The sequence below is a fragment of the Agrilus planipennis genome, unplaced genomic scaffold (genome assembly GCF_000699045.2).
Source record: "Agrilus planipennis isolate EAB-ADULT unplaced genomic scaffold, Apla_2.0 scaffold11, whole genome shotgun sequence".
NCBI lineage: Eukaryota > Metazoa > Arthropoda > Insecta > Coleoptera > Buprestidae > Agrilus > Agrilus planipennis.
Genome location: NW_020440736.1, coordinates 834,318 through 861,834, shown reverse-complemented (window position 1 = coordinate 861,834; position 27,517 = coordinate 834,318). Strand labels below are relative to the sequence as shown.

The 27,517-nt window shown below is 30.3% G+C and overlaps 3 protein-coding genes and 2 long non-coding RNA genes across 13 annotated transcripts in view; 1 reads left to right on the top strand and 4 right to left on the bottom strand.

Moving 5' to 3' along the window:
• Window positions 1-3,510: 3,510 nt before the first annotated feature.
• LOC108733835 lies at window positions 3,511-5,685 on the bottom strand. 2 transcript variants are annotated; one of them, XR_001937287.2, is made up of 5 exons: window positions 5,287-5,685; window positions 4,815-4,923; window positions 4,538-4,717; window positions 4,071-4,322; window positions 3,511-3,660 (listed from the first exon to the last, which is right to left on the bottom strand). It is a non-coding gene; the product is annotated as an uncharacterized LOC108733835 (long non-coding RNA). The 2 variants fall into 2 exon arrangements; XR_001937286.2 differs by lacking the exon at window positions 5,287-5,685 and having other exon boundaries at window positions 4,815-5,070.
• Window positions 5,686-8,010: 2,325 nt separating this feature from the next.
• On the bottom strand, window positions 8,011-10,959 carry LOC108733770. Of its 2 annotated transcripts, none has more exons than XR_001937277.2 (4): window positions 10,746-10,959; window positions 10,483-10,599; window positions 8,650-10,233; window positions 8,011-8,374 (listed from the first exon to the last, which is right to left on the bottom strand). It is a non-coding gene; the product is annotated as an uncharacterized LOC108733770 (long non-coding RNA). The 2 variants fall into 2 exon arrangements; XR_001937276.2 differs by having other exon boundaries at window positions 8,019-8,374; window positions 8,650-8,790.
• A 357-nt stretch (window positions 10,960-11,316) lies between these two features.
• LOC108733822 (nucleoporin NUP188 homolog) lies at window positions 11,317-17,763 on the top strand. The gene is made up of 13 exons (XM_018465146.2): window positions 11,317-11,483; window positions 11,535-11,754; window positions 11,840-12,417; window positions 12,479-12,719; window positions 12,774-13,055; window positions 13,115-13,789; window positions 13,856-14,401; window positions 14,469-14,753; window positions 14,812-16,086; window positions 16,148-16,435; window positions 16,491-16,636; window positions 16,691-16,904; window positions 16,958-17,763. Exons 1-13 carry the CDS (start codon window positions 11,470-11,472, stop codon window positions 17,675-17,677), a joined length of 5,484 nt encoding a protein of 1,827 aa, XP_018320648.2. The 5' UTR covers window positions 11,317-11,469; the 3' UTR covers window positions 17,678-17,763.
• Window positions 17,764-19,369: 1,606 nt separating this feature from the next.
• Window positions 19,370-23,949, bottom strand: LOC108733834 (probable histone-arginine methyltransferase CARMER). 3 transcript variants are annotated; one of them, XM_018465164.1, is made up of 11 exons: window positions 23,796-23,949; window positions 23,438-23,563; window positions 23,182-23,384; window positions 23,011-23,127; window positions 22,689-22,957; window positions 22,466-22,638; window positions 22,181-22,403; window positions 21,938-22,125; window positions 21,771-21,878; window positions 19,952-20,097; window positions 19,370-19,578 (listed from the first exon to the last, which is right to left on the bottom strand). In XM_018465164.1, exons 1-11 carry the CDS (start codon window positions 23,944-23,946, stop codon window positions 19,453-19,455), a joined length of 1,830 nt encoding a protein of 609 aa, XP_018320666.1. In that variant the 5' UTR covers window positions 23,947-23,949; the 3' UTR covers window positions 19,370-19,452. The 3 variants fall into 3 exon arrangements, with proteins under 3 accessions (XP_018320666.1, XP_018320668.1, XP_018320669.1); XM_018465166.1 differs by having other exon boundaries at window positions 19,370-19,575; XM_018465167.1 differs by lacking the exon at window positions 19,370-19,578 and adding an exon at window positions 21,473-21,658 and having other exon boundaries at window positions 20,018-20,097.
• A 346-nt stretch (window positions 23,950-24,295) lies between these two features.
• LOC108733766 (rho GTPase-activating protein conundrum) overlaps window positions 24,296-27,517 on the bottom strand; it is a 63,565-nt gene continuing 60,343 nt past the window's right edge. Inside the window, exons 1-10 of one of the 5 annotated variants that reach the window (XM_025979804.1) lie at window positions 26,984-27,214; window positions 26,712-26,910; window positions 26,341-26,582; window positions 26,171-26,286; window positions 25,846-26,094; window positions 25,653-25,791; window positions 25,430-25,595; window positions 25,029-25,373; window positions 24,569-24,972; window positions 24,296-24,507 (exon numbers count right to left, since the gene is read on the bottom strand). In XM_025979804.1, coding sequence (XP_025835589.1) covers window positions 24,418-24,507; window positions 24,569-24,972; window positions 25,029-25,373; window positions 25,430-25,595; window positions 25,653-25,791; window positions 25,846-26,094; window positions 26,171-26,286; window positions 26,341-26,582; window positions 26,712-26,823 — 1,863 coding nt within the window. In that variant the 5' untranslated portion in view covers window positions 26,824-26,910; window positions 26,984-27,214 and the 3' untranslated portion in view covers window positions 24,296-24,417. Of the gene's footprint in view, window positions 24,508-24,568; window positions 24,973-25,028; window positions 25,374-25,429; window positions 25,596-25,652; window positions 25,792-25,845; window positions 26,095-26,170; window positions 26,287-26,340; window positions 26,583-26,711; window positions 26,911-26,983; window positions 27,215-27,517 lie in introns of those variants that run through there. The other 4 variants (XM_025979808.1, XM_025979805.1, XM_025979807.1 and 1 more) reach the window with 4 other exon arrangements.

Sequence of the window (27,517 nt, the reverse complement as noted above, 5' to 3'; positions counted from 1 at the left end):
TTTGGTAGAGAAGATCGGACAGATTTCGCCAAGGCAAGCTGGGCAGTCGCCTATTGCTCCTATTCCAGATAACCCACTGTACCCTGTCTGAAAGGAAGTAACGCTAGAGTAGACTCGCGAAAAGTGTATAAGACACTTTTAAGATCAACTAAATAGCTAAGCCCAAGGGAAGTCGTTCGGGGAGGCCCTCCCTAATTCCACAAGGGTGAGAAGAAACACACACGATAACGAAACGTTGAATCATGTAGAACTCGTAGGGTAAATGCAAAGCAATTTAGTAAGAATATGCAGTAAGCTAAGCGAAGAGGTAAGCAAGAGACATGTTAGACTACACTACAACTACTAAACGAGTTAGTGCTACTACTACACTACACAACACTACTACTACATACAAAAAAAAAAACAAAAGAATCTACAATCAACAATTACTTTAAACAAAAAGAACAAAAATAAGCATGCAAAATAAAAACTAAATCAAATTAACTATAAGAAACTACAAAAAACAAAAAAAACATGCAAAATAAAAAATTAATCTGAATAAAAGGAACTTGATGAATTCTACTAGATAGAGCATGCAAGACAAAGAACTATTTCAACTACTACGTCATCTTTGTCTTCTCCAACGTCGATCTGAAACAGATACGGTGGCAAACAGATTAATAAAGAGCAATTAAAATTAATTATATCAAGTATTCTCACCTTAATTAATTATAGAACGTAACATTCCAAAGTTTACAGTTGTGAACAGTAAACCAACTCCAGGACGAATACTGTAGCAGAGAATTTCTTATTTCGGTGGAATTCAAATAAATATCCAGTTGTTCTCACTCATGGGTTGAAAATTAACTGCATGATGTTACAAGGCGAAGACGAAACAGCAAATCAAGAATATAATCCAGGAAAGACCACACCCTTGCAGACTTGGGCTGTTTCAGTATAACCAAACTGCACATTAATTCTCACTCATTTATTGCATAACCTGCAGAAATGGACAAAAAAAATATATTAATTACACTTATAATTAAGAAACACAAACAAAAACGCACCAAAAAGCAAGTAAAATAGCTGAATTAAAAAATAAACGAACAACAACTTTACGCCATTTTACATCACAACCATAGATCACGAAATAGGTTAACGTCAAATAACACGACATTAATTTACGACATACATAACAGAAAACGGTTAAAAAGAAAATCCATAGATAGATAAACTCCATAGATATATCGATGATAAATGTCAATTTATTCTGTGGAAAATAAAAACTGTCAAGTGATATTGATGCACAATAACCTCAATTTATATTGTTGACAATAGCTAATTGTTAACAGAAATTTCATAACAGATTAATAAAGAGAAATTAATATCGATCAAGTCATTTACTCTTACCATAATTAATTGTAGTGAGAGGCGTTCTAACGTCTACTAGTGTGATGAGCAAAACCAACCAAATCTAGAAGCGATACCACTGCATATAATTTGTTTTTTCGGTTGCTTCCAAATTAATTAATTTCCAATTTCCTCCCATTGTTACGGCAAAAATTAACTGCATAATGTTGCAAGGTGAAGACGTAAAAAGTATCGGTTGTTTTAGTAGCACCAAAATTAACTGCAATTCCTTCTCACTTGTGGGACAACAATCTATATAGAAACAGGCAAAAAAAAGTAATTAATTACCATTTTTAAATCGAATAAATCAGTATAAATCAGTAACATGCACNTCTTTTTCAAAAACCAACTTGAATTTTCCATTACTTTTCGATTAACCCTCGTATTTGGCTCAATACTGAAAATTTTCATAAATTTCAACATTTGTATTAGGAGATCATAAGCTGTATCGAGTCTTTTTCCAAATTCAGAAATAAAGCGCGGGATTAACTTCAGGTTTCTTTCTAATATTTCAGCTTTTTTCATATTGTTCAGCCCCTGAACACGCGATGGCTCTGGTTATTTCCAAAACTTGTCACAATTACCTTTCTTTTTAGTGTTTGTGCTATTTTATTCTTTACTGTTGTTTAAGGCTGAGAATAAAATTAAAAAAGCATAATTTATTTATTTATTTAAATACCAAAGAATGATAATACAATGAAAATACATTTATTAGTTAGAAATACAATTTATATTTATTATGACAAAGTATAAATTTATTTCAAATAACAACAATACATCAATATAAACAAAATATCTAAGAAATAATACATTTTAACAACTTATAAGTGTTAAAAATAAAATACCTGTAAGAGAGACAATAAAATCAATAAAATTTCAAAGCAAATACAATAAAAAAGCATCATATTCTCTACATAAACTGTCATACCATCAATATTTAAATGCAAGATTAGGGAGAAAAGGCAACCCTAAACCTCTGTGGCCTCCACATCACCCCTTATAGCCACCCTATCCACCCAAATGAATTTTAATAAACAAATATTTAATTTAATTTTAACATTTATGCCAAAAGATCAATTTATAGAAACATTTTAACTATCATTCTAAGTTACCATTACATAATATAACCGTTCATGAAGTAATAAACAAAATACCTGTAAAAGAAAGACAAAACATACGAAATTTCAAAGAAAATACAATAAAAAGCAAACAATACGATGTCGTCAGTCTTCTTCGGTTACCTGAAAGCAAATAGTGCAATTACAAGGACTAACGACAAATACTAATAGCTTTGGTAGAAAAGATCGGACAGATTTCGCCAAGGCAAGCTGGGCAGTCGCCTATTGCTCCTATTCCAGATAACCCACTGTACCCCGTCTGAAAGGAAGTAACGCTAGAGTAGACTCGCGAAAAGTGTATAAGACACTTTTAAGATCAACTAAATAGCTAAGCCCAAGGGAAGTCGTTCGGGGAGGCCCTCCCTAATTCCACAAGGGTGAGAAGAAACACACACGATAACGAAACGTTGAATCATGTAGAACTCGTAGGGTAAATGCAAAGCAATTTATAGTAAGAATATGCAGTAAGCTAAGCGAAGAGGTAAGCAAGAGACATGTTAGACTACACTACAACTACTAAACGAGTTAGTGCTACTACTACACTACACAACACTACTACTACATACAAAAAAAAAAACAAAAGAATCTACAATCAACAATTACTTTAAACAAAAAGAACAAAAATAAGCATGCAAAATAAAAACTAAATCAAATTAACTATAAGAAACTACAAAAAACAAAAAAAACATGCAAAATAAAAAATTAATCTGAATAAAAGGAACTTGATGAATTCTACTAGATAGAGCATGCAAGACAAAGAACTATTTCAACTACTACGTCATCTTTGTCTTCTCCAACGTCGATCTGAAACAGATACGGTGGCAAACAGATTAATAAAGAGCAATTAAAATTAATTATATCAAGTATTCTCACCTTAATTAATTATAGAACGTAACATTCCAAAGTTTACAGTTGTGAACAGTAAACCAACTCCAGGACGAATACTGTAGCAGAGAATTTCTTATTTCGGTGGAATTCAAATAAATATCCAGTTGCTCTCGCTCATGGGTTGAAAATTAACTGCATGATGTTACAAGGCGAAGACGAAACAGCAAATCAAGAATATAATCCAGGAAAGACCACACCCTTGCAGACTTGGGCTGTTTCAGTATAACCAAACTGCACATTAATTCTCACTCATTTATTGCATAACCTGCAGAAATGGACAAAAAAAATATATTAATTACACTTATAATTAAGAAACACAAACAAAAACGCACCAAAAAGCAAGTAAAATAGCTGAATTAAAAAATAAATAAACAACAACTTTACGCCATTTTACATCACAACCATAGATCACGAAATAGGTTAACGTCAAATAACACGACATTAATTTACGACATAGATAACAGAAAACGGTTAAAAAGAAAATCCATAGATAGATAAACTCCATAGATATATCGATGATAAATGTCAATTTATTCTGTGGAAAATAAAAACTGTCAAGTGATATTGATGCACAATAACCTCAATTTATATTGTTGACAATAGCTAATTGTTAACAGAAATTTCATAACAGATTAATAAAGAGAAATTAATATCGATCAAGTCATTTACTCTTACCATAATTAATTGTAGTGAGAGGCGTTCTAACGTCTACTAGTGTGATGAGCAAAACCAACCAAATCTAGAAGCGATACCACTGCATATAATTTGTTTTTTCGGTTGCTTCCAAATTAATTAATTTCCAATTTCCTCCCATTGTTACGGCAAAAATTAACTGCATAATGTTGCAAGGTGAAGACGTAAAAAGTATCGGTTGTTTTAGTAGCACCAAAATTAACTGCAATTCCTTCTCACTTGTGGGACAACAATCTATATAGAAACAGGCAAAAAAAAGTAATTAATTACCATTTTTAAATCGAATAAATCAGTATAAATCAGTAACATGCACTAATGGAAAGATCTGTTCCACATTAATTCTGCTTCTTCCATTTCTGAAACGTTGTTTAAAAGTTGTTTATTGAAGCAAGTTACAAGAAGAAGAAGCAAGATATCATTTACTATTTTTAACTGATACTGTTACATACCAGTTCATTGTCATAAATCCTTTTTTTAGCACACTCTCTTCGTTCCCAATGAAAAAAAAGGCACTTTCATGCTTGCTTTACAACCATAGGCACAGCTACTTTCCGAGGCAAATGAAGACTAATGTAACCAATGCTCCAAAATTTCATAATTTAATGGTATCCAGAGTTCTTCTAATGTACCTGTAAAATGAAATCTTATGAAAAAGTGTTCAGACATAATTAATCAAGTATTAAGTAAATAATGTGCAGGATACATTGTTATAGTATGCATGCTCACCTTAATTAACTAAAAGAGCCTCCAAGATGAAAAATTAACCATAGGAGACGACTTATCTTTTCAGTAAGGAAAGGATATCAGTTCCAATCTCTCACAGTTGTTGGCTAATCTGTGTAAACAAACAAAAACAATTATTAACCAATTAATTTAATAGATATCTGTTACGCAGAAAATTTAAATATTTAATCCTCTTCACTTTTCTCCCTTTCTCTCAAATGAAAGTCAAAATATATGCGGAAAATGGTTAAAAAAAAAAAAAGAATTAAACACTCGTATTAAATAAATGAAACAAGAAATAAAACAAAAACACGTAAAAAAAAACAATTAAAAGCCAATAAAATAACAAAACATTAAAAATGGCGTCGTAGCCACCTGATGTTTGAAGATATAACCCTTAACAATTTTGTCAAATTAATTTATGCTGTGGGCAAATACGAATAATAGTAATAGTATATGAATCAATCAAACTAACCTTTCAGACGAAGGACAAATTAAAACTAATTTTGCGAAAAAATTAGCTCGATAAGTTGTATTTAAGAGACGCGAAAACACGTCCTTCCACATCGAAACTTTATGAACTTATGATGTGCCAAACGCCTCTCAGGCTTCTCGCGAATTTGCGATTGCTACCACATGAAGCACTGATGACGTAGACAAACGCCAATCAGATACGTTAAATTCGATGTCTGCGACGCTATAACCAATCGCGTGCTTAGTTTCACCCCCGTTTTACAGAATTCAATTTATCTGCGTTTTTGCTTCGTGCAAATTCCATCGCCTGATCACTACTCTTAAAGATATATAATATATATATGCATTTTTGGGTATAATAAAATTCGACCAAACGGACAAGTTGAATTTTTAAACATTAAACGAATGAAATTAAGAAACTAGCTAATTGCAGTATAACATNTTCAAACATTAAACGAAATGAAATTAAGAAACTTGGTAATTGCAGTATAACATTTAAGAAGTACCTTATTGTTATTGAAGAAAAATTGTTTACATTTAAAGTTTATTTAGTCTATTAATAAACGGTTTCTGTAGCTTAAATTTCCTGTTCCCGAATTATTAATGGCCTTCATCTAGTTGTAGAATATATGATAAACAACGTTAAACCACAGGATAAATAAATTAATTTACACTTGAATTTACCTGATCTGTAGATTTTAGTTATTAAAAAGTTGGAGCATTTCAAAATGAATAGGTAACCTTCTAAAATTTGCAGTTATTTTGTACTTTTATGTACTACGTTATCTTTTCGTTTTCTTTAAATACCTGAATACCTACAATAACGTAAGAAGTTTTAGTTATAAAACCCTTCTGAAAAAATTGATAAGCACCTTTCATTGGTATAAGAGTGGGAAATGTTCATTTTCATTTGCATGTTATTTTTTTAAAAGAATTACATAACTAAAACCTCGTTTATTTTCATTGGTTCGTAATTTGAAAACACGGATTTTTTAAAAAAATACAATACTTTTTGAAAATGTGGAAATAAATTGTTTGACTTCCGATGCCTACGAAATAAATAACCGTTAACAAATGACTCAATCTTTGGACAGAACATTGATAATTTACTGTTTTGTTCTTATCGTTGTAACTATATCATTACTAAAAAAATGAATATATTATTTTTATTCTTAATCAATCGCTGTTTTTGATTAAGAAGCATCTATCTCCTTGGCTATTGTTGCTTTATTACATTTTTATACTCTCACCACAATTTTCCCAAGCAAACAGTTTTTTGTCTGCATATTTAACTATAATTATCTTTCTCTATCAGGAAACCTATAAAAAATTGTAATGTACAGGACACGAGGTAAAAGTGACCACATTACAGAAATATACAAAACAAACTGATAAAAATTCATTAACATTAACAGGGTTGAGCGTTGTAAAATTATAATTATTTTCATAGATTGTTTATGTACCAAATAAATTTAGATTATTTTATTAAAATCCAAAAATTTAGTTGCTTACAAATTTCGACTCGCTCTGTAACATTTGTACCTTTATCTATCTTGACAACAGCGCACTCATGTAATTTCGCGGGAAGGTATCATAATTTGAATTTAAAATACAAATTGTTTTAAATACGGTTGGAGACTGTTGGTCCTTGATATAGGCAACCCACTTCACTGCAAAGTATTCTGAGCGTCAGGCTGCAGTAGTAGTTCTGAGTTCCCTGGCTTATTATTAAAGACTCGGCTTTCAAAAGCAGTGTTTAAAATATTAACAACCAAGAAATAAAAGCGTTTTTATATTGGGGGTTGGAAGAGCAAACCGGTGTTCTCTATGAATTTTTGTGACAAGATGTAGTGGAGCTATAAACGCAAGTCAGGCCTTTTTAGAAAAAATTTGGTAGACTGAAGTTCGCAATTACCTACAACCCCAACTTAATAATGGTCAATCTAGCGGTATTTATAGAAGGAAGCAACTCATTCTTGTCCTCCTATGCGTTATGTTCCAGGACGTCTTTTGTTAACCAAATTGGCAACAGATTAATAAAGTATAATTAATACTAATTTAAATATGTATTATTACCTGAATTTGCTGTAGAATATAACATTCCATGGTTTACATGTGTGGAAAGCAAACCAAATTGAGAAAGGAAACCAGTACATACAGTTCACGTCCTCATTGGTAGGGTCAAAATTAACTTCCGAATCTCTCCTATTCGTTAGTCAATCTGTAGAAACGGACAAAAAAAGTAATTAAATACTTTTAATCAATATCAATTTATACCCTATTCTATTTTAATATCAAATAAAATATTGTACATAACTTTTACAGTTCTTTGGGGTATTGTTATGTTCTGTAAAGAAAAAAATAGTAAGATAGCAATATACAGTTTTTTTAATAAACAATAACATGGCTAAATTAATAATGAAAAGTTCAAATGTAACACTTTATTAATAAAATTAACTGTTATAAAACACTTTTAACCATATTTTTGTCTATTTAAAGTAAAAAAATTATTATAATTTACAACAGGTTTTAAAATCTTACCTAAATTTGCAGTCCTATGATTAACTTCAAACCTCGTTAATGGCATGTTTGGTATTTGTAGACCATGAACCTTTCTAACATCAACCAAGAGGCATTACGTAAAGGATCATATTTTGTCCANACAAATTAAGACAGTAACACTGTTTTTAAATTAAATTAATTACAATAAATAACATGCCTAAATCAATAATGAAATGAAAAGTGGGAATGTAACACAGTAACAAAATTAACCATCTTAACCATATATTTATTTATTTACATACAGCAGGTTCTAAAATCTTACCTAAATTGTAATATCCTTGCTGTCCTACGATAAACTTCAACGTTTATTAATGACATGTGTGGTATTTGTGGATCAGCTATCTATTCAACACCAATCAAAAGGGAATATGTAAAGGATCATATTTTGTACTCTTGATTGTGTTAACTTCTGACAATTCATTGTGACAAATGAACAAGTACCCTTTGGCGTACTGCTACGTTCCGAAGAAAAGAACTGCTACAATGAATGCTCCACAACATACGACGTCCGGAATTTATATATAGCCCTGTGGAATAATTGTTGCATTAAACAGTAGAATTTTAAGCTACATTTGAGAATAATAATGCAAACATGAAGGATAGATTAATATTATGTATTACAGTTTTTAGTAACAAAATTGGACAACTTTCAAATATTAATTATTTAGCGAAAAACGTCAGCAACACAATTGTTTTTTGCAAAAGAACCTGTATGAATATTTTATAGATTAGCAAGACTTTAGTAACCAATGTATACCTTTAAATTTCAGTCTGATATTTTAATTATGGTAGATATTCTTACCGTAATAAACTGCAAGATTATTAAACTTGAAGAAAAGTACAAATGAAATGCAGGTAGAACTTCACCATTGTACATCATTCCAACTGTCGATATTGTAGCAGTATAAGAATAAACATCAATACGCTTTCAATTATCGTCAATCTGTAGAACAGAACAAGTAGAAACGAATTAGCTATACCATTAAATAAATAAAACACGAAATCAAGTTAAAACGCACTCAAAGTTTATAAGTAAAATAGCAAATTAGTGATGAGATTGCGACTACTGCATAGTCGCTAACAATAGTTTCACCCAGTTTCTTTTTGTTTCTTACTTACAAAATGCAACAATGGTTTTTATTTTTTAGACATTTTCCAATTATTAATATCTGATTGGTTTAACACTAAAAAAGATTACATATATTCAAAAAAATTATAAACAAGACAAAATTTTACACTAGGGCCTTAGCCAAACGGTGTAAACAGGATAAGGTTGAAAAAACTAGAATTTTTCCACATTCACTATATTTCGCAATATTTTCATTGATTTTGTTTTTAGTAGGTATTACAGAAATGAGCACACATGAACAGTTAGCTCTTCTTGACTAATAATTATTTTATTACATTTTTATTCTCTCACCTTAATGACGGAAAATTTAATTGAAAAATGAAAAGAACAGCTTTCCCAAACTAAACCAAATTGTATAGAAAATTGTAATGTAAAATGCACAAGGCAAAAATAGGATTAGACAAATATTTAAAAGGATGTGAACAACATTCATTTACATCAAATAAATTTAAATAGATTATTTAAACTCGAAAAAATTAATTACAAATTTTGACGCACACTGTAACATTTTCAAAATTAACTAGACTACAGCGCACTACTTTAATTATGAGCGAAGGTACTCTGATAATTGGAATTTAAAATAGTATTAAAATAAAAAAATTTTGTCCTTCATATCGGCAACCCACAATACAGCAAAGTATTTTCATCATCAGTAGAGCAGCAGTTCTAATTTTTTTATGAAAGACTGTTTTCAAAATGCATATTTAGATATGCACTAGCAAATTTTAGCCTCATAATTTTAATTTGGATTCTCTCACAACTACTTTATTTCATTTTACTACTCTTAGTTTGTTTCATATAGGAGAAAAATTAATTTATAAAAAATAACAACGTTTTTAAAGAGGGGGGGTTGAAAGTGTTCCCTCGTAACTTCTAACTATATTATTCTATTAATTCTTTTCACTGATGCTTCACAAAAACCGTAATACACTTTGGTTTATTTGGCTCTTTTAATAAGGAAGAAATCAATTTATTAACAAATAAAAATGACGTCATTAAGTGTACCCCAGTAATTACTAACTATAAATCGTTTTCAGCATTACTCTACAACCACTTTAATGAATTTTGGTATTTTCAGATTATTTAATGCATTTTAGTAATCTCAGCTTGTTTAATAAAGGAGAAATTAATTTTAAATTTAACAGAAAGGTGAATAAATGAATCCTACCTTTCTAGTGAGGTGTTGATGACTGCAAAAGAACAATTGTGGAATAACAGCATTGTAATGGTTACTATCATAATGAACAACCCACAACACTGAGAAAAACAATAATGACTCTATTTTATATTTCTGATCTTCCCCAATATCCTATATGTAATAATTTGAAACTATTACAGAATAAAGTTTTTATCATTACTATGATAAATACACCCACACCTCGCCTTACAATTTTAAAGGTTTTACAGGTAATTATTTAGTTAGTAATAATATTTATATGACTTTATTGTTAATATNATTAATAATAAATAAAAAAATGATTTTGTCTTTAATACAAAACTACTTACCTTTCATTAATGCTGTCACTTGCTTTTATGGCTTTATAATAGTGCCACTCAATGTTATGATTTCAGCAGGTGATACCAGGATGTCAAATTCCAACAGAAAAATCACTTTTATGCTTCCTAAAAAACATATGCAGAATTTAGTTTCACAACAGTACAAAAGCCATGACATGGCTATAAGAAAATGTTAAAAGTAAATAATGCTAAAGGCCACGTTTTTGTTACAAATGAAGAAATAAACAGATTTATAGTTTAATAATATTTACTTTCAAATTCCTTTTACTCAGTTACTGCAATTAAAAACAGGATATAATAAACGAAGATTAGATTATACAAAAAAGACAGGAATTGAAATAAATGCATGATGGATGGGACACCAAATCAAATTTGTACCCGTAAACTGTAACTTAATATAATGTAAAATACTAATAATCAACTATTAACAATTAGTAAATTGAATACATGCTAATTTAATATTGATATTTATAAATGACAACAAACTTAAATTGCATGTCACTTGTCACCATAGAAAAGCATGTATGCCATACCATAGATAACTTTTTATTAAGGTAGTACTTCCAGTATGATCCGACATCCTTTTTTTGTTGATTTATTAATTCTTGACAATAACCGACACAGCTTCTTCATAAATTAAATGAGTCTGCCTTGATCTATCCTTTTGTAGGCATGTTTAAAAATAATAAAAGCGGTTGGACTGTTTTTCTAAAACATTTAAAAACACGGTCGGACCGTACACAAGACACTTCATAAACAAGATCACACCCTAAATGTAATTATAAGCCATAAGTCATAACCATAGATAATGTCATAGCTGAATATACTGCTCAGTGAGACTACCGACACTATTAATGTTTCTAACCTATGTAAATTTTGGGTTATATTTAAAAAGTTGGCCGACAACTGAAAAGATTGTTTTGGTTTTCATTATTTGAGGAAATGACTGTATTTGAAATATTGCTCAAATTTTAAATGGAGATTAGACCGTAAGCGATGTAATTATTGTTCAAGCCGCAGTATAACTCCTTTCATTTCAGACACTGGAAGAAGATTTGGCTCTCTTTAAAAGGAGAGAGCCCCTATATAACACCCAAAGATGTAAAAAATATTTTAGATATTACAGGAGAAAATTTATTAGAAGGCATAACATTTTATAAAAGCCATTCCCTTGAGTTATATGTGAAGTGGAAGTCTTCAACTGTAAAAGAAACCAACAATGTAGTGGAGGCTTTCATAAAAAGTATTTCAATAAACTTTGTAAGTAATTTATTCATATGGCCATGGGAAGAGTTTTTATGCAGTAATTTTAGTATCTATATTGATTAGATTAACCTTTTTACAGAATATAAATGCAGATGCTGCATGGATTACTTTCTGTAACTACTTAATGTATGAATATTATGGAAAATTTGAAGACATTAATGATAACTTCAGATCTGAATTATTTTGTCAAAGTTTACTAAATTCTGTTTGGAAGTTTTATAATTCTGAGCGAATGTTTCTTATTAAGATTTTGAGATATGTAATAGAGAAAAGTAAAACAGACAATGTTTACAAAAATGAATTTACAAATTTTGTAAATGCGAAGAGTGTATCTGTAATACGTAGTTGTCTATTAAAACAACTTGACTTCTTAATTCAAGAGAGAACCGAGTGCAGTACAGAAAAATATTTATTTTATGATGAATGGTTTGATAGAAATTACAGAGAACAACTTGAAATTATGGTTACTATATTAACAATAAGTTACTGTGAAAAATTTAGTGACAATGATTTAAAAAGTTTGTTCAGTTTATTTCAAAGGCAGAATATTGGGGATACTAATTTAAAAGAAAAAGATGCTTCTGAAAATTTTACCCTATTAGGAAGTATAAAGTGTGTACAAAATGCGACTATACTTATAGCAGTTCAGGAGTGGTGGTATGTCTTTTCTTACATCCTTTGATATTTGATAGCTAAAATATCTCATTTCTTCCTTTAGGGGTGATAAAAAGTTATGGTTACATTTCGGAGATTACATGAAAGAAATGATTTCCTATGTTTATCAGGATACAGACTACGCAAATATAAACTTAATTTATGCTGTGTTACTTGTAATTTTACAAAATTCAACAGGTAGTCATGGATGGAAAATGGAAGAATACCAAAAATACTTAGAATTTGCAATAGAAAATAAAGTTTTTAGAATTCTGTATTATATCCTGTGTAATCCCGTTCTTCAGGTATTTCTATTTACTTATTTATTTAAAAAAAAAACTAATTTATATTAACTTTAGAGTCCCCTAATTCTACAACAATTACGTAAAGCTTGTTGTTGTTACATGGAAGCTGTTTGTTTCTATTTTAACACAGATGATCTAATTTATACAGAAGATGGTTCTGTCTTAGTTCTTTGTGAACTTCTGAAAGAACGTTACATCGTGGACTCTATAATCGGGGAGAAATTACCTGCATTAAAAACTTTATACAAATGTGCTGTGAGATTATTTCCTTTTGACTTCGAGCCTTTAACACGCATCTCGAAAGCTGTAGCAACGCATTCAGATTACGTTAAAAAAGTATGTAAATTATCTACTGTTTAGCTAAAACTATTTTTAATTTAATTAAAATTTTACAGGTAATACATGATTTAGAAAATTTAGGGGGTTTTACGGAAATATATTCTACGAAAAAAGGTGAAGTAGAAACGCTTATTCTTTCAAATGAATACCGACCCTTTGATAACGACACTTTAATAATTGATAGTGGAACTCCTGTTACTATCTGGAAGGGTTTACAAAGAAGTTATGTTACTTACAAAGTTAAATACAGTTACTTTGTTATTCTTCAAAGACTTTTGGATATTTTCGTGAGAAGTATAGAGCAACGAAGCTCCATTAACTTGGAGGTTTTGGATCAAATAGTTCTGGGTTTTGAACTTTTTAAAGATTTAGCACAGTATGACTTGAAGAGTACGATTGAAAATTTCAATATTGAAGGCTGTCTTATGTACATTAATCAGTTGGTAATTAACTCATGGAAAGCTATCTATGATGACCCACGCGTGGTTAAGCTTTGTTTTAAACTTTGTCTAGTTATGATGGAATACAAAAGCAAAGATACAATCGACTTTTTAGTCGAACGTAATTACCTACCAAAACCCGCATTTAGAAGTAATAGCTTAATTGAATTGTTAACGAGTAGTTTATATCAAGAAGCAAAAGTAACGAAAGCTATTTTGAAAGGAAATTTTAATTCAGATGTTATTGAAATAGTGGAACTTTACGTGAATTTTGTACAGCTAATTTTAAATGTAAGAGGGTACAGTCACCTGAAGTTAAACTTGTAATCAGTATCTCCTTTTTCTTTTTTTTGTTAGATGAAATACTCAGAAAGAGTTCAAGCTACTGGTTTAGTTTTTGTGCTTCTTCACATTTACCCAAAATTGACAGCCACAAATTTCGAGGGAAACTGGAAATTTTTACATGTTATCAATAAATGTTTGAAGATACTTATATTTATTTTGGAAGAGAATTTAAAACCCAAAAAAGAAAGAAGTTCTGTTTATGATAAACTAATTCAAGTTATGATGGAATCAGATACAATTTTAAAGTCGATTGTGCGAATTTTTGCAGTTAGTAATGCTGCCGTACAAGAAGAAATGGAAAAGGAAACAAATTGGGAAAACGGTCAAAGCGTTGTTTATCTCGCATGCATTAAAAATTCTTTAATTGCAACGAAACTTTTTCTTACATCACTCAACGCAAACTATGAAGAAAATCAGCAAAATGCAATTACAAGAAAAATGTGTCAAATTCAGTACCAGAAGAACAACATTGTGAAAATTCTGTCAACCTATCTGAATTATTCGTTTGATATAATCATTCCAAAAATTGTTTGCAGGATTATTCGCTGCCTTGCTCAGGTGAGTTAGTTTATTTATTTAATTATAATTGAAAACTAGCGAACTTTACATTAACTAGTTCTTTTAGAATCGAAAGTTACTTGTTTACGCAATGCTCGAAGCGGACCATCATCAAGTAAATGCCATGTTTTTGGATAGATTAAGAGATCCATTATACGATGAAGATACCAAAGTTGCGATCGTTGAACTTGTGGCAACTTGTGTCGAATCACAATTTGGAATGACGGCAGCTTTCTTTAACATTTTTGATGCTCAGAAACACAGTAAAAGCAAGCAAGGCAAACCACGTCCTCATGTGTATGGAGAGAACATAGCAAATTTTATGATAGAGTATCTTAATAACATTAAAAATGTAAGTATATCCTTCATTATTGCAGTTAGTGGATTGAATAACAGGGTTTTTGTTGCAGTCATTGGAATATTTAAATAACCCTTTACAAAACGCAATATTACACCTGTTTTACAAATTGTGGGTGAATAAAAAATCATATTTAATCTCTTCTATAACTCAAAAAGAAGAATTTTGGTCATTACTCATAGACCCGTTGTTCCATGATTTCAAATTTAACGCCGAGACTTACATGAAAATATTCGCAATAATAACAGTAGAACTGTATTCATGGAGAAGTGATATTGAAAAAACTAGAGATGTAAAAGTGACTACAAGCGATATGAGCATTTCTACCATTTATTCAGATGAATGTCGAAAGTTTGAAGAAACCGTATCCGAATCAGAGGACGACGTTTTAATTAAATTAAAAGCAAAAGAAAATCTAAAAAAGGAAATAACAAAATTGCTCACCTACAAAAATGGTTATATTGAGAAGTGGATAAAATTCATGCAATCAAGAATGGAAAGTAAAGTAAAATTTGACTGCGATGTAGACGCATTGTGTTTACTCAGGGCATGGAAAAATTTTCTTGTTATGACCAAGAAAATCATTCCTGCTGTATTAAACGAACAATCTAAAACAATCGTATTGACAAAAAGAGATTGTTTAAATGGATTGCTACATTATCTTACTAATAATCCTACAGAACCGAGAATTTTAAATGACTATACAGAGCTTCTGTTACTTTTGGTGTCACATTATTCGTTTAGTAGTGAATCTAATATACATCACGACTTTGAGAAGCTGATAAATATACTAGGTTGCCTTACCAATTACTATGCAGATATAAAAAAATCCGTGAAGGAATCGATATTAACTATTCTATGTCACATAATAGAGCAGCATTCGCATTTTTTTGAGTCAAATCCTACAAATACGGCGAAATTATTGGACATATTTTGCAGACTTTTTACTTTCGAATATGAATATTTGATGATTGATTTAGTAACATCAAAATCAAACAAAGAAATACAGCAAGTTGAAGTTGGTTACGAGAAATATATCGCTTGGAACTTGCTTCTTTCGATTATAAATAGATTTCTAAATCTTAAAACTATTGATCAACATTTGTATTATTTTAAAAATTTCCAAATTTTACCAAGTCTTCTCAAATCAATAGAATACTTTGTTAATGATTGTAACCTGTTAAAACTTGCTAAAGTTACTGTAAAGTGCTTGGTTAATTATGCACAGTCTCCACTTGCTGAACACTTTCTAATGTTTGATTTAAATAATTTTTACGAATCAGTTCGACCTCCTAAACAGTATATTAACATTGCCATAAAGCCATTGGTAAGTAGTTGTAAATAAATGTTAGTGATATAGAAACTAACAGTAGAATTTATTTCTTTAGACGGATGACGTTCCATGGTACTTAAAGGAGTTTTGGATCATTTATGCATTCCTCCTCAACTTATTTCACATTTTACAAGTCAAATTTGGCTTTTTAATGTTAGAATATAGCTTATCATTCATGCATTTGTACGACGACATACTCAAGTATCTCGCAGGTTTAGTGCAATTAACGACTGATACTACAGCATTACAATTAACTTGCTCATGTCTCAAATTCTTTGAGGCAATATTCCAATTTAAAGGGAAATGGTGGGCTCAAAATGAGCAATCTTTTAATTCCATACTTGTAAGGTGTATCAGTATTTTCATAATGCATTTTTATTAATCTATTTAATCTTTAGAATTCAATCAAGGAAACCCTTAACATAAGTGTTGGAGTTATTTTAAGACCAAATATTCTAGTTTTCAAGGCAGAAGGGAACCAGTATCTTAAATTCAATAAAATAGAAACCGTGCCTGAAGATGAACTTATTAAACTTATTGATATGTAAGTTTCCTTATAAATATGTAATGTGTCAGATATTAAGTTACAATTTTTAAGGCATATTCAAATAATTTCCTGGTGTTTACGGTGCCTTTTAAGATGTAGTCCGGATTTGATCGAAATTTTACATCCTATTAAAACTCGCAGGATATTTTTTGATTTGGTGGAGCATGATTACAGAGTTCCAAAATTAATTCTTGAAAACCCTCAAACCCTCAATTATGGAACTCTTCTTTGTACCATGCACTTCCTATGCAAAACATTGACGCAGGTAAATTAATTTATTTTATTATTTTGTTCTCTATTAATCGTCTTTATTCTTAGATAGCACAGCACAGTAATCATTTGGTAATACTTCGTAAAAAACGAGTTGCAAGATTCAAAGGATTTAATATCCTAGGAAACGACAATGAACCATCTCTAACAGATTTCAGAAGAGAAGATAGGGGCGATAATGTAGAGACGAGAGATGCATATTTTGGGAGAGATGCAAGCGAACTCTTCCTGTCACCTGAAACTCTCCATGCTACACAAAGATTTGCTACGTCTGGTGTCTGTGGCATGTCTGTTCCCTGGCTGGTTTCCCTAGATTCCAAACTGGTTGCTTACACTTTAGAAATATTAACCACATTTTTGGGCCAACAGATATTCATTTCATTACAAGATCCTTCCACTTTACATCGCCAGCAGCTACAGTTTATTAAAAGGGAACTTTGCTCAGAGCTTCAATTTTTCCACGACTTTATACGAAAACGTGTTACTTATTTGTATGATTATACCGTCCAAGGTAGTCACGTTTTTAGATCGTTTGCTGGAAAATCTTGGAACGAAATCGAAAAAATCATGCCAGATTTATATCCTGCACATTCAAAATACTGGGGTGTTCAGAAAATGGAACCGGGGGAGACTGCTAGTATTTATTCGAAATTAATCGCCGAAGATACGCAGCATAACGTCAATAATAATGTTCCTTTTTTTGTCGAAGAGGACTATTTACTTTTCATTTCTCATTGGTTTATAAATATGTGTTCACTGACTCATTGAACTTTTTTATATTCAGTACCTATCGATTTTGAGGTGACAATAATCTGATTGCAGCGTTTTAAAATAAAAAAATGGATTTAATCCTTTGCCTTTTCTTTCNATGCAGATGCGTTCATTGTATATAAACGATTTTAATTTATCTAATGGTACCACTCAGGATCACTTAAGCTTTTTATTTGCTGCAATTTCTCAGATTAGTTAAATAGTCCTTTAACGACTTTAAAGAGCGTGTTACTTATTAAATTTCGTAATATATTTGTAAGGGAAAAGTTAAAAAGCTGATGAAGGACGATGAAAGATACAACATAATTGCTTAAATATGTGCACATACATTAACACATGTACGTTCATTATTTATAAGATTTACGAAGTAGATAAACAAGTAATAATAGTTATGATATAAGCATGACTAGGAAGAAATACGTAAATAAATGATAAGTACGAAAACTGTAAATTAGGCACTACACACCATTGAATTAAAAAAAGTTTCAACAAATCTTTTTCAAAAAGCACACCTAACTAGAAATTCATATTTTGACAGTCATTTCAGTACATTTATTTTTTTTTTTGTCACTTTTTATCTTTTATTACACTTATATTTCTTCAACTACAAACACGCATGACTGCTCAAATTTATTTTAATTTTGATTTTTTATTTATAAATACCTTTACGCACAAACAGCCCTTTCGTAAAAAAATAATAAGTAGCAGCCTCTACGTGTCATTATAATTATTTTTTAAACATCAATAATTTCAGTAAAATTACCGTAACTAACAACTAACAATCACTTTCTGAAGGTTGACATAAAAATTAGAATTCAACCTTTCTCTAGATTTTGTTTTACACATTTTAGCCTCGGTGACTCCCATAATCATTCTTAGTTATTTAAATAGTTAACATTTAATATAAAAACGATAAAATATAAAAAAAATTATATTAGCATTAGCTATATAAAATAATTTCTTTATGGTAATAAATACGTAGTTCTTGTTTTTTTTTTTCTTCTTGAATATCTGTGTGCTTCAATTTATTCAATAAGAGACTGATATTTAGGATTGAATTGCAAAAAGAGACAAGCATGGAATGTTACTATTACATAGAGAAAATGGAAATACTGTTTCGTTTTCTTTTTGTTTAAAAANTTCCTAATAAGGAAATCGACTTTTTACGGTTTTTATAAAGTAACATAATAACTTTAAGGATTTAATAATCCAAGGGAAACGACCTTAAATTATGTATAAATTGTATAACCGTGATAAGAGAAATTAAAAAGATCACGAAAAACCTGATAATTATTAAAAAGAAGTGAATATTCGGTACTGTACAATTTATTACAGGCGTGGATGATAATTAAAAAAGAAAGTGATGTCTTTTACGCTTTAAATGTAAAGGACAGTTCAATAAAATTAATTAATAATAACTTAGAAATGCAAGGTATTTGGAAAAAGGTTGTCATCACGTTTAATTTGCCTAATCAAGTACGTTTCCTTTTTAAATCTTCTTTTAAATGCTGCTGCCATAATGCATTTAAATTAATTATGTACACATTAGGAGGAAGTGAAAATAAATACTTATCACTAAAATTTGTTCGGTCCGTCAATAAAAAACCTAACTTTAAGACAAACGAGCAGCAAATTAATTATTCCAGTGCTATATACAACGAAGTTGAAATATAAATTAAGAATCCGCTCTCAAATATTATTATCTATTAATAAATCACCAGTAACACGTACGTGCTAATAAGTATTAAATCGATCGCTTTTCTTTTTTAATGTTAAACCTGACGATGTCTTAAAACAATTGTTGGCATTTCTGATATTGCTACATTATTACCAGGAGTCATATAATCTCCAATCATTAGATTTGGACTTACGGGGTAATTTGCCATTACTATCGGCTGCTAAAATATTAAATATCTTTAGTTTCATACGAAAATAAATACATAAATAAATTTATGTACACCCAATTTCGTTTTTACAGACATTTCAACATATCTATACTTTTTAATATAAAACTATCAAACATTTTTTATCATAATCTTTACATTTCCAAAATCATAGTAACAGAAATGCTTAAATTTTAAAAAACTTCAAATTAATATACTTTCTCTAGAAGTCAATTAAAACATCAAAGATTTTAACACGAATTTTCATATGGTTGGTATATAGTCGATTTTCAGAGTCTAGGGCAGTTCATTTAGTTTGAATAGATCAAATATATTTTTTTTTACAAATTATTACGAATTGGGTATATTAAATCCATACATATTTTACCTGAGGAGCATTTGACGTAGAGAATAAAGAGGGTGAAATAGCTCCACCAATAAGTTGAGCAGTATGTGTTGATGTTGGACTTGCAGCTACCCGCCCTCTTCCTGTGCTCGAAATGCATCCCGGATGAATATTGGGCTGTTCTCCTTCTAAAAAAGAAGAGATCAAAATAAAATACAGTAAAGAAAATATTTCTTTGCATGCCATAAACATTTTACAATTGATTTTTTAACATTAACTTTATCTTTATATGAGTTAAAACTAAAAACAATTTCTCATTCCTCTCTTATATATGGTTTTCAATTTTGTAATCACTCAGATCCTTGTCATTACTGCTCTTATCTACTCACAGGTTCTCTCACAAATTTCGCCTTTTTAATTTTCATTATTAAATCTCTCATATATCTAACCTCTCACCCTTCTATTCATTCATGACCGTTTGTTTTTATCTCATCATTTTACACCTCTATTTCTTCTTTACAGCATAGCAATTAGGCCACTGCCTCTTCGCTAGCTTTACATAATCTACAACCTATTCATTATATCCTTTTCTAGAAACCCTTCGTATGCTGCAGAACTTTATTTTGGGCCTACCTTTCTCAATAGAGGACATGACTAGAAAATGGTTAGATTCAAGTTTCGCTACAGTTTCTAAATAGTTTACAATATTCTCAATTCCTTTATCTACCATTAGCACGAGGTGTACCTAGCCTTTGCATATACTACCCCCTCCCATATGTTATTTTGTTTTTTTTAACCGCTTTTACCTTACCATTAAGTAATACTAAACCTAATTCCTTGCTCATCGTTATAATCGTTATACTGTTTTCATGTATAATAAATATTATCTTGAGGCTTTCCACCTCTTTATATCATTTCTTTTTCATTCACTTCACATTATATCTGTGTATTCCCCACTTTTGCATTCATGTTTGCACTATTGCCATGTTACAAAAAAAAAGAAACAAACACCGCTTTTATGTTACTCTTACTTTTCAGTTAATGTATACAATAATATTAGTGATATTCTGCTTGAATTTAATCACATCACCAGACTGTACCCCCACTTTTTTATGCACCACTACAATTACTTTTTTTACCGCACTAATCGACCACTATTTCAACTTTGCAGTTAGTTTCGACAGTCTTTTTAGTTTCAATTTCAACTATTGTTTCTAGCATATGAAAACTTTTTTTGCATTTTTTCCTTCATTCTCAACCATTCTTCATTTTCAGTGATTATAACTCTTTAAAATTGGGCTTTTATATGTTTTTTTTTTATTATCCCTGCCAATTTCATTAAATCTTTCTTCCATCTTTGGGTTCTTTTCTTTTAAGATGATTCTCTCCTCTACTATGCTTACAAATCGAAACTCGACTCCAGTGCAGTATGCTTTCTAATTAAGACCCATAGCCATTATCATCCTTACCGTCGTCTTTTTTTACCGTTTATTAGAGGGTTACCGATACCTTCGACTTTCCTTCAGTTCCTTCTCTATTGGTTGGTTATAAATCATCTTATACCTTTCTACAGGAGAATTCACCAGCCTAATGTTCCCTTTACTTCTTTTGATGCAAGAGGATTTTCTTCATGGGCACCCCGGCGTCTGCTTGAATAATTGAGTGGTATTGATAAGTCTGGTGCTTTAACTTTATCTTCACACTTGGAACAGCTGTGATGAATATCTCGTTGAAATGGACTCAGGACTCCTAGATTGTTGTCAAGTAAATCTTTAACGTGGCTTGTAACTAGAGACGGCTGTGACAATTGCTGCCATACTGGCAAACTGTCAACTGTTAAAAAATAAAAATATATATATACCTAATGCCATCAAGTTGTTATTTAATGTTGTACTAATAGCAGTCTGTGTAGTATCCATGGACACCTCTCCCAACCCATTTACTTGCATTCCGTTTACCATATTGACAGCTAAAAAAAAAGTATTATAGTAAAACAATTCTGATATTATTAAAAATCAAAATATTCACCATTTCTAGCACACTGGGCATCAAGCTGATTCCAATAATTTTCGCTGGGAGATATACTTGACACTCCAGGGGGTGGTTGTACAGGTGCTCCAGTATAGCGAAAATACGGATTCTTAAGATCCAGTGTATTCGTTGAACACTGTGTGGTGCCCTCTAAATTAAGTTCAATTGTCACATCATAACTTTGTCTGGAAATGTACTTATAATATAAACCACATATATTAGTTGTTATGGTAGTCAAACCTTTTATTGGCAACTAGAAGTACTCTTCCTGTTAGTAACTGTCCTTGTTTGACCAGAAGGGGTTGTTCTAGCAAACACCGTACCTGATACCAATGAGTCAGTGGTTCTGTTGGACCAGTACTCAACCACACTGTCTGTTGGGAACCCATAAAGGCCACATCAAACCAAAATGCTAATCCATGGCAAGAACCTGATTCTAATAAGTGAAATTCTAATGGAATATCTAAAAACAAGAGTTTTCTGTTATAATCAACCAGTGTCAATCAAAGTCATAATTAAATTTACCTATAGTATGTAAGTCTGTTTCCTCTGCCTCTAAAAAATCTACAGTGTGCCGCACTGATTTACTCATACATATGCGAATATCAAAAGTATCTACTATTGGTTGTCTAAAATATTCTTTCACAGCACAACTCTGTATTGCTGACAGATTAACACCATGGAAGCACGTTTGAAACCTAAACAAGTCAATTATCACTTGCATTTACAATATTTGCACTTTATTTACCAAAAATTGGCTTTACTAAACTGTTCCATAAATAAAGCATCATCGGTAAATGGAGCAACATGTAAATCACCACGAGTTGGATACATTTTCCCCATAGGATTGAGCCATTTTTTTGCATGAAGATAAGTTTCTAACATTCTTTCATTGTATAACATGTAACCCATAGGTTCAGAAATGATTACATCTACCTTCTCAGGAAGGTCTACTTCTTCAATTTTACCTGGTATTACTTTAATCACATCCTCCAAATTATTAGCAGACACCAATTTCTACAAATAAGTTAATAAATAAATTCTGAATGGCATCAATAATATTTATTTACTTGTGCAAAATGGGCCATTGTAGATGCTTCAACTGCATAAATTCTTTTAGCTCCTGCTTGAGCGGCAAAAAAGGATAAAATACCAGAACCGGCACCAACATCCAACACTACTTTGTCCTTTAACATAATTGTATAAGAATTCACAAATATGAAGATATGAAATAGATTTACCTTAAAATCATTCAAATTGCTTAGTATAGCTCTTTGATACGTGTACGTTCTAACAAAATCTTGTAACATATTTTGCTGTTGGGAAAGGTAGCCATAAAACTGGAAATACTGATTAGCTGAAGTATCTTCAGTTCTGACTGAGAAAACAGAAGCCCCCTTTCCATTTTGAACTTTAGTTACAGATATCATAAAATTTCTAAAATCTAATTTGAAACATTGTATAAATGTAGAAGAAATTTTGCAAGCAATACTATACCATTTTCATTTTCAAATCTAAGATACATAGATTCTCCATCAATTGTAAAAACGTAAGCTCTTTTTCCAACTCGACAACATTCTGTACTTGAAGTAACCAAAAATTCATTAAGCACTGCATTTGTTTCTGAAACAAAATCCAAACTTCAAACAGCATGCTCTTCTTCTACTTATAGGTTTAAAGAAACGAAAACACAATATTCGCCATCTATAAGTGTCTGTTAAATTTCATTTCTACATGTTACAAAAAATTTAATGTGAAAATATTCACATAACCATTACCATCTTTACTACAAACAACAAAGATTTAACAAAAAAAAAAAGGAAAATAAAGACAACGGCATATTTTTACAACGTACCATCAAACATAATTATATTTAGCCCTTGAGGATCATATTCAACTTTCAACTTAACAGGTTTATTAAATTTAGAAGTTAAATCATTTCCCTGAGTAAAATTAAAAACCTCTACAAACCAACTATCAACCGCCATTTTTAACAACTGATCCATAGATCTATTCCATTAGTAAACTACCAGGGAAAGGGGTTCTCAAAGAATAATGATACACTTCAGCATATTAAAATGCAGATGCGTTCATTGTATATAAACGATTTTAATTTATCTAATGGTACCACTCAGGATCACTTAAGCTTTTTATTTGCTGCAATTTCTCAGATTAGTTAAATAGTCCTTTAACGACTTTAAAGAGCGTGTTACTTATTAAATTTCGTAATATATTTGTAAGGGAAAAGTTAAAAAGCTGATGAAGGACGATGAAAGATACAACTAAAGGAAGCTATGAGTTCTTTTTTTAGTTAATTATTTAAACCGCTTGAGCTTTAGGAAAATAAAATAACGCTTACATCGTTAAAATTTAATGATTTGTAAACCTTGTATATAGCATAACAAACAAATATATTATTAAGTTAAAGGTAAAATGTAATATGGTACTTACATCTACTATAGTCTTTATTAAGGTACCTATAAAAAAATATCACGTTTAGCTCGTGGAGAAATGATATTTGGCTGATATTGGGTATTACTCCTTTGCAACTCTTTTCTTACGTTCCTCTAAATCGAAAAAAAAAAATAGTTATGTCAAAAAGAAAGGAAAAACATTGATAAAAAATACCCTTCCATAGTCCCTTTTGTCTTTTCGATTTTGAACTCTTTTCTGTGCTTCCCTGGCCTGGTTAACGAGATCTATTGGTACTGTCCAAAGACTATCTCCATATTTTAACAATGTTTCCATTGTACAGCAACATACAGCAGCATCATTTATATGTTTTTCAATATCCTCTTTCAGGACATTTTTTATCTGAATTTTACTTTCTTTTGGTAGTAATAACTTCGGTGGAAAAAACGAGGGAGCTGCTACCATAGCAACATTGTGTAAACTCATATGGTTTTCCTTTTCATGTTTAATAACATTAATTAGAAAATTAAGTAATAAACGAAATGTATTTCTATGTTCCACTGGCAAAAGAAGCACTAATATGTTCAATGCTTTAAATTGAGCGTGTTTCGGTAATACTGCTAAAAAGAACTGTAGTAGATTAAAGCGTAGAATAATCAAAATGAAATCAAATTACAGTTGCATTTATAAAACATATCAAACAATTCCATTGTAAAAATTGGATCTGGAAGGTCTCTAAGTAACTTTTTCAGAACACCAACTATTTCGTGAGAGGTAGCTTGCTGAAGTAAATTCTCTATATACTGTTTATTTTCATAAAATTTTGATTCTATTTCAGCACACAATCTTTCTAATTTCTGCTTTTGCCCACCTATTCGTAAAATACCATCTTCTTTTAAACTTCTGGTGGATAAGTGATTAATTATTATCTTAAATATTTCTGGCACCATTGAAATATCCGTAGTCCTTGGCATGTCTCTCATAATTAAAGTCGATAAATTAACTCCAAAAACATTACCTCCTATAATTTCTCGTAAAATTAGAACTTGAATAATAAAATAATATATTTATACTGACGCTTGTTTTTTATGTTAGCTTTTCTTTTAATTATGGTAGTGTTGCATTGGTCGAATAAAGCAGTAACTTCTACCCAAAGGAATGGTCTTAAATATTGATATTCACTTTCAGAAATATCATCTATACTAAGGTTTTCTATGTGAATATCTTCCTGACTCTTCCATGCCTACAATATAAATGTACACATTTTATTAAAAACATCGAAAAACAAACGACAAAGTACCTTTAAAACATTTGAATTTTCGCCACTTTTCTGAATAAAATTTTCAAAACTTAGTATTTTGTCATTTATCTTAATCATATTACTATTACTAGTATCATCAGATATGTTTTTCTTATAAATGGAATTGGTAGAATCATTTCTATAAAAGAATAACTTTTAAATTGTTAACAGGCTTGAGTGGATAATAACAAACATTTTAGAACCATCACTTTTGAATATTTCATTTTCTTGACTTGTACTACTACTTCTTTCTTTATGTACATTTGATACAAAACTGGATTCCTGAATTGGATGGTATCCTTTTAATACTACCGTATCAGACAACAGTCGAGCAATATCTCCCTTATCATATTTTGCATTTGTAAATCCCTTACTTTGTAGTTGATCATCTGCAGACCATTTTGATTTACTCTTTAATGGCAAGTTGCTGGAATCATGTGAACTAAAAAAAAAATAAATAAAAAGAAAGTTACTTTTGGAACAAAAGGTAAAAATAAATAACAAATTAAAACAATTACATGTATGGTAATGAACTACACTGTTGATCATTTAAGTTTATATCACTACTTGGATCATCAGAGGAATTCAAAAAGTGAATTCCTTCATTATTAATCTTGGTATCTGTACAAGAAGTCTAAAAAAATTCAAAAGGCTAGATTTCTTTCAGTTCTTCTTATACTTATTTTACCTCAACATTCCATGTTACGTCTCTAACATCTTGTCTTTGTTTTTGTCTTGGCTGATGACTCCTCAAAGTCTTATTTAATGTTTGGACCCGTGACTTTATAGTTTGTACTTGTTTCAGAGTCAAATTTCTTTGACTTACAGTGGCATTAACAACACTTTCACTTATTTCACAACCTTGTTGATATATCTCTGATAAATTTGATAGTCCTACCTTCTGAAGAAAATCAGCTGCTTGTTCAATTTCTACGAGAAAACAGATTTATGACGATTTTTGTAAACCAGTTATACTTAGAAACAAGTTTTATTATAAGCTAGCTTGTTGAATATTTTTATTTGATAATAGGTTATTTAATTTATTTTAATAACGTTTACCGTCCAAAACAACTTGTTCTTCTTCAAAATACTCCACATCTTGCTGAATATCTTTAACTTCATTAAGAAATAAATTTATGGCTTCTGAATCGATTCTTTTAGAATATTCCATAATAAAAACAATGAAATAATTTAAATATACGTCTCACATTAAACCATCTGCACTAAAAAAAATGTAAGTTACACTTACATGAAGTAACTGGAAAAGAGCACATGCACTAATTATAAACAGACCAGATAATTAATTATTTTTACTAATGAATATTGTTTACCTTTTAAAACAATTGCAAGAAATAAAATTTGCTATATTATCAAAGTACACAATTAAAACGACCATCAACTTATTATATGCTTATTATTTTATTAATCAATGATAATATTCTTGTTTTCTTTATACGACCTCCGATATGCTTCACTATTTAGGCATTCTACTTGGCTAATACCTATTGAAATATATAAAAAGATGGAATTCTCGAAGGTACACACGATTAACATACGAAAATAAAATGTTTATCTTTCACAAAGGAGAAAAGAAAGAAGGAATACCATGTACATATATCTCAATACGAATAAACTTGAACTGTGATTAAGTAATGAATAATTAAAAAAAAATATGATGTAAATTAATTGACTTATTTACTTATGTAAGTATTGTAATGCTTAGATATACATTTTGTTATCGCATTAGGGATAATATCAAAATATAAATATTTTTGTAACAAATAACTTAGTTCCTATAATTCATAATTATTTGTTTATATGAATAAAACTGTTTATTTAGAAAGGTGAACTTCTTCCTAAATAAT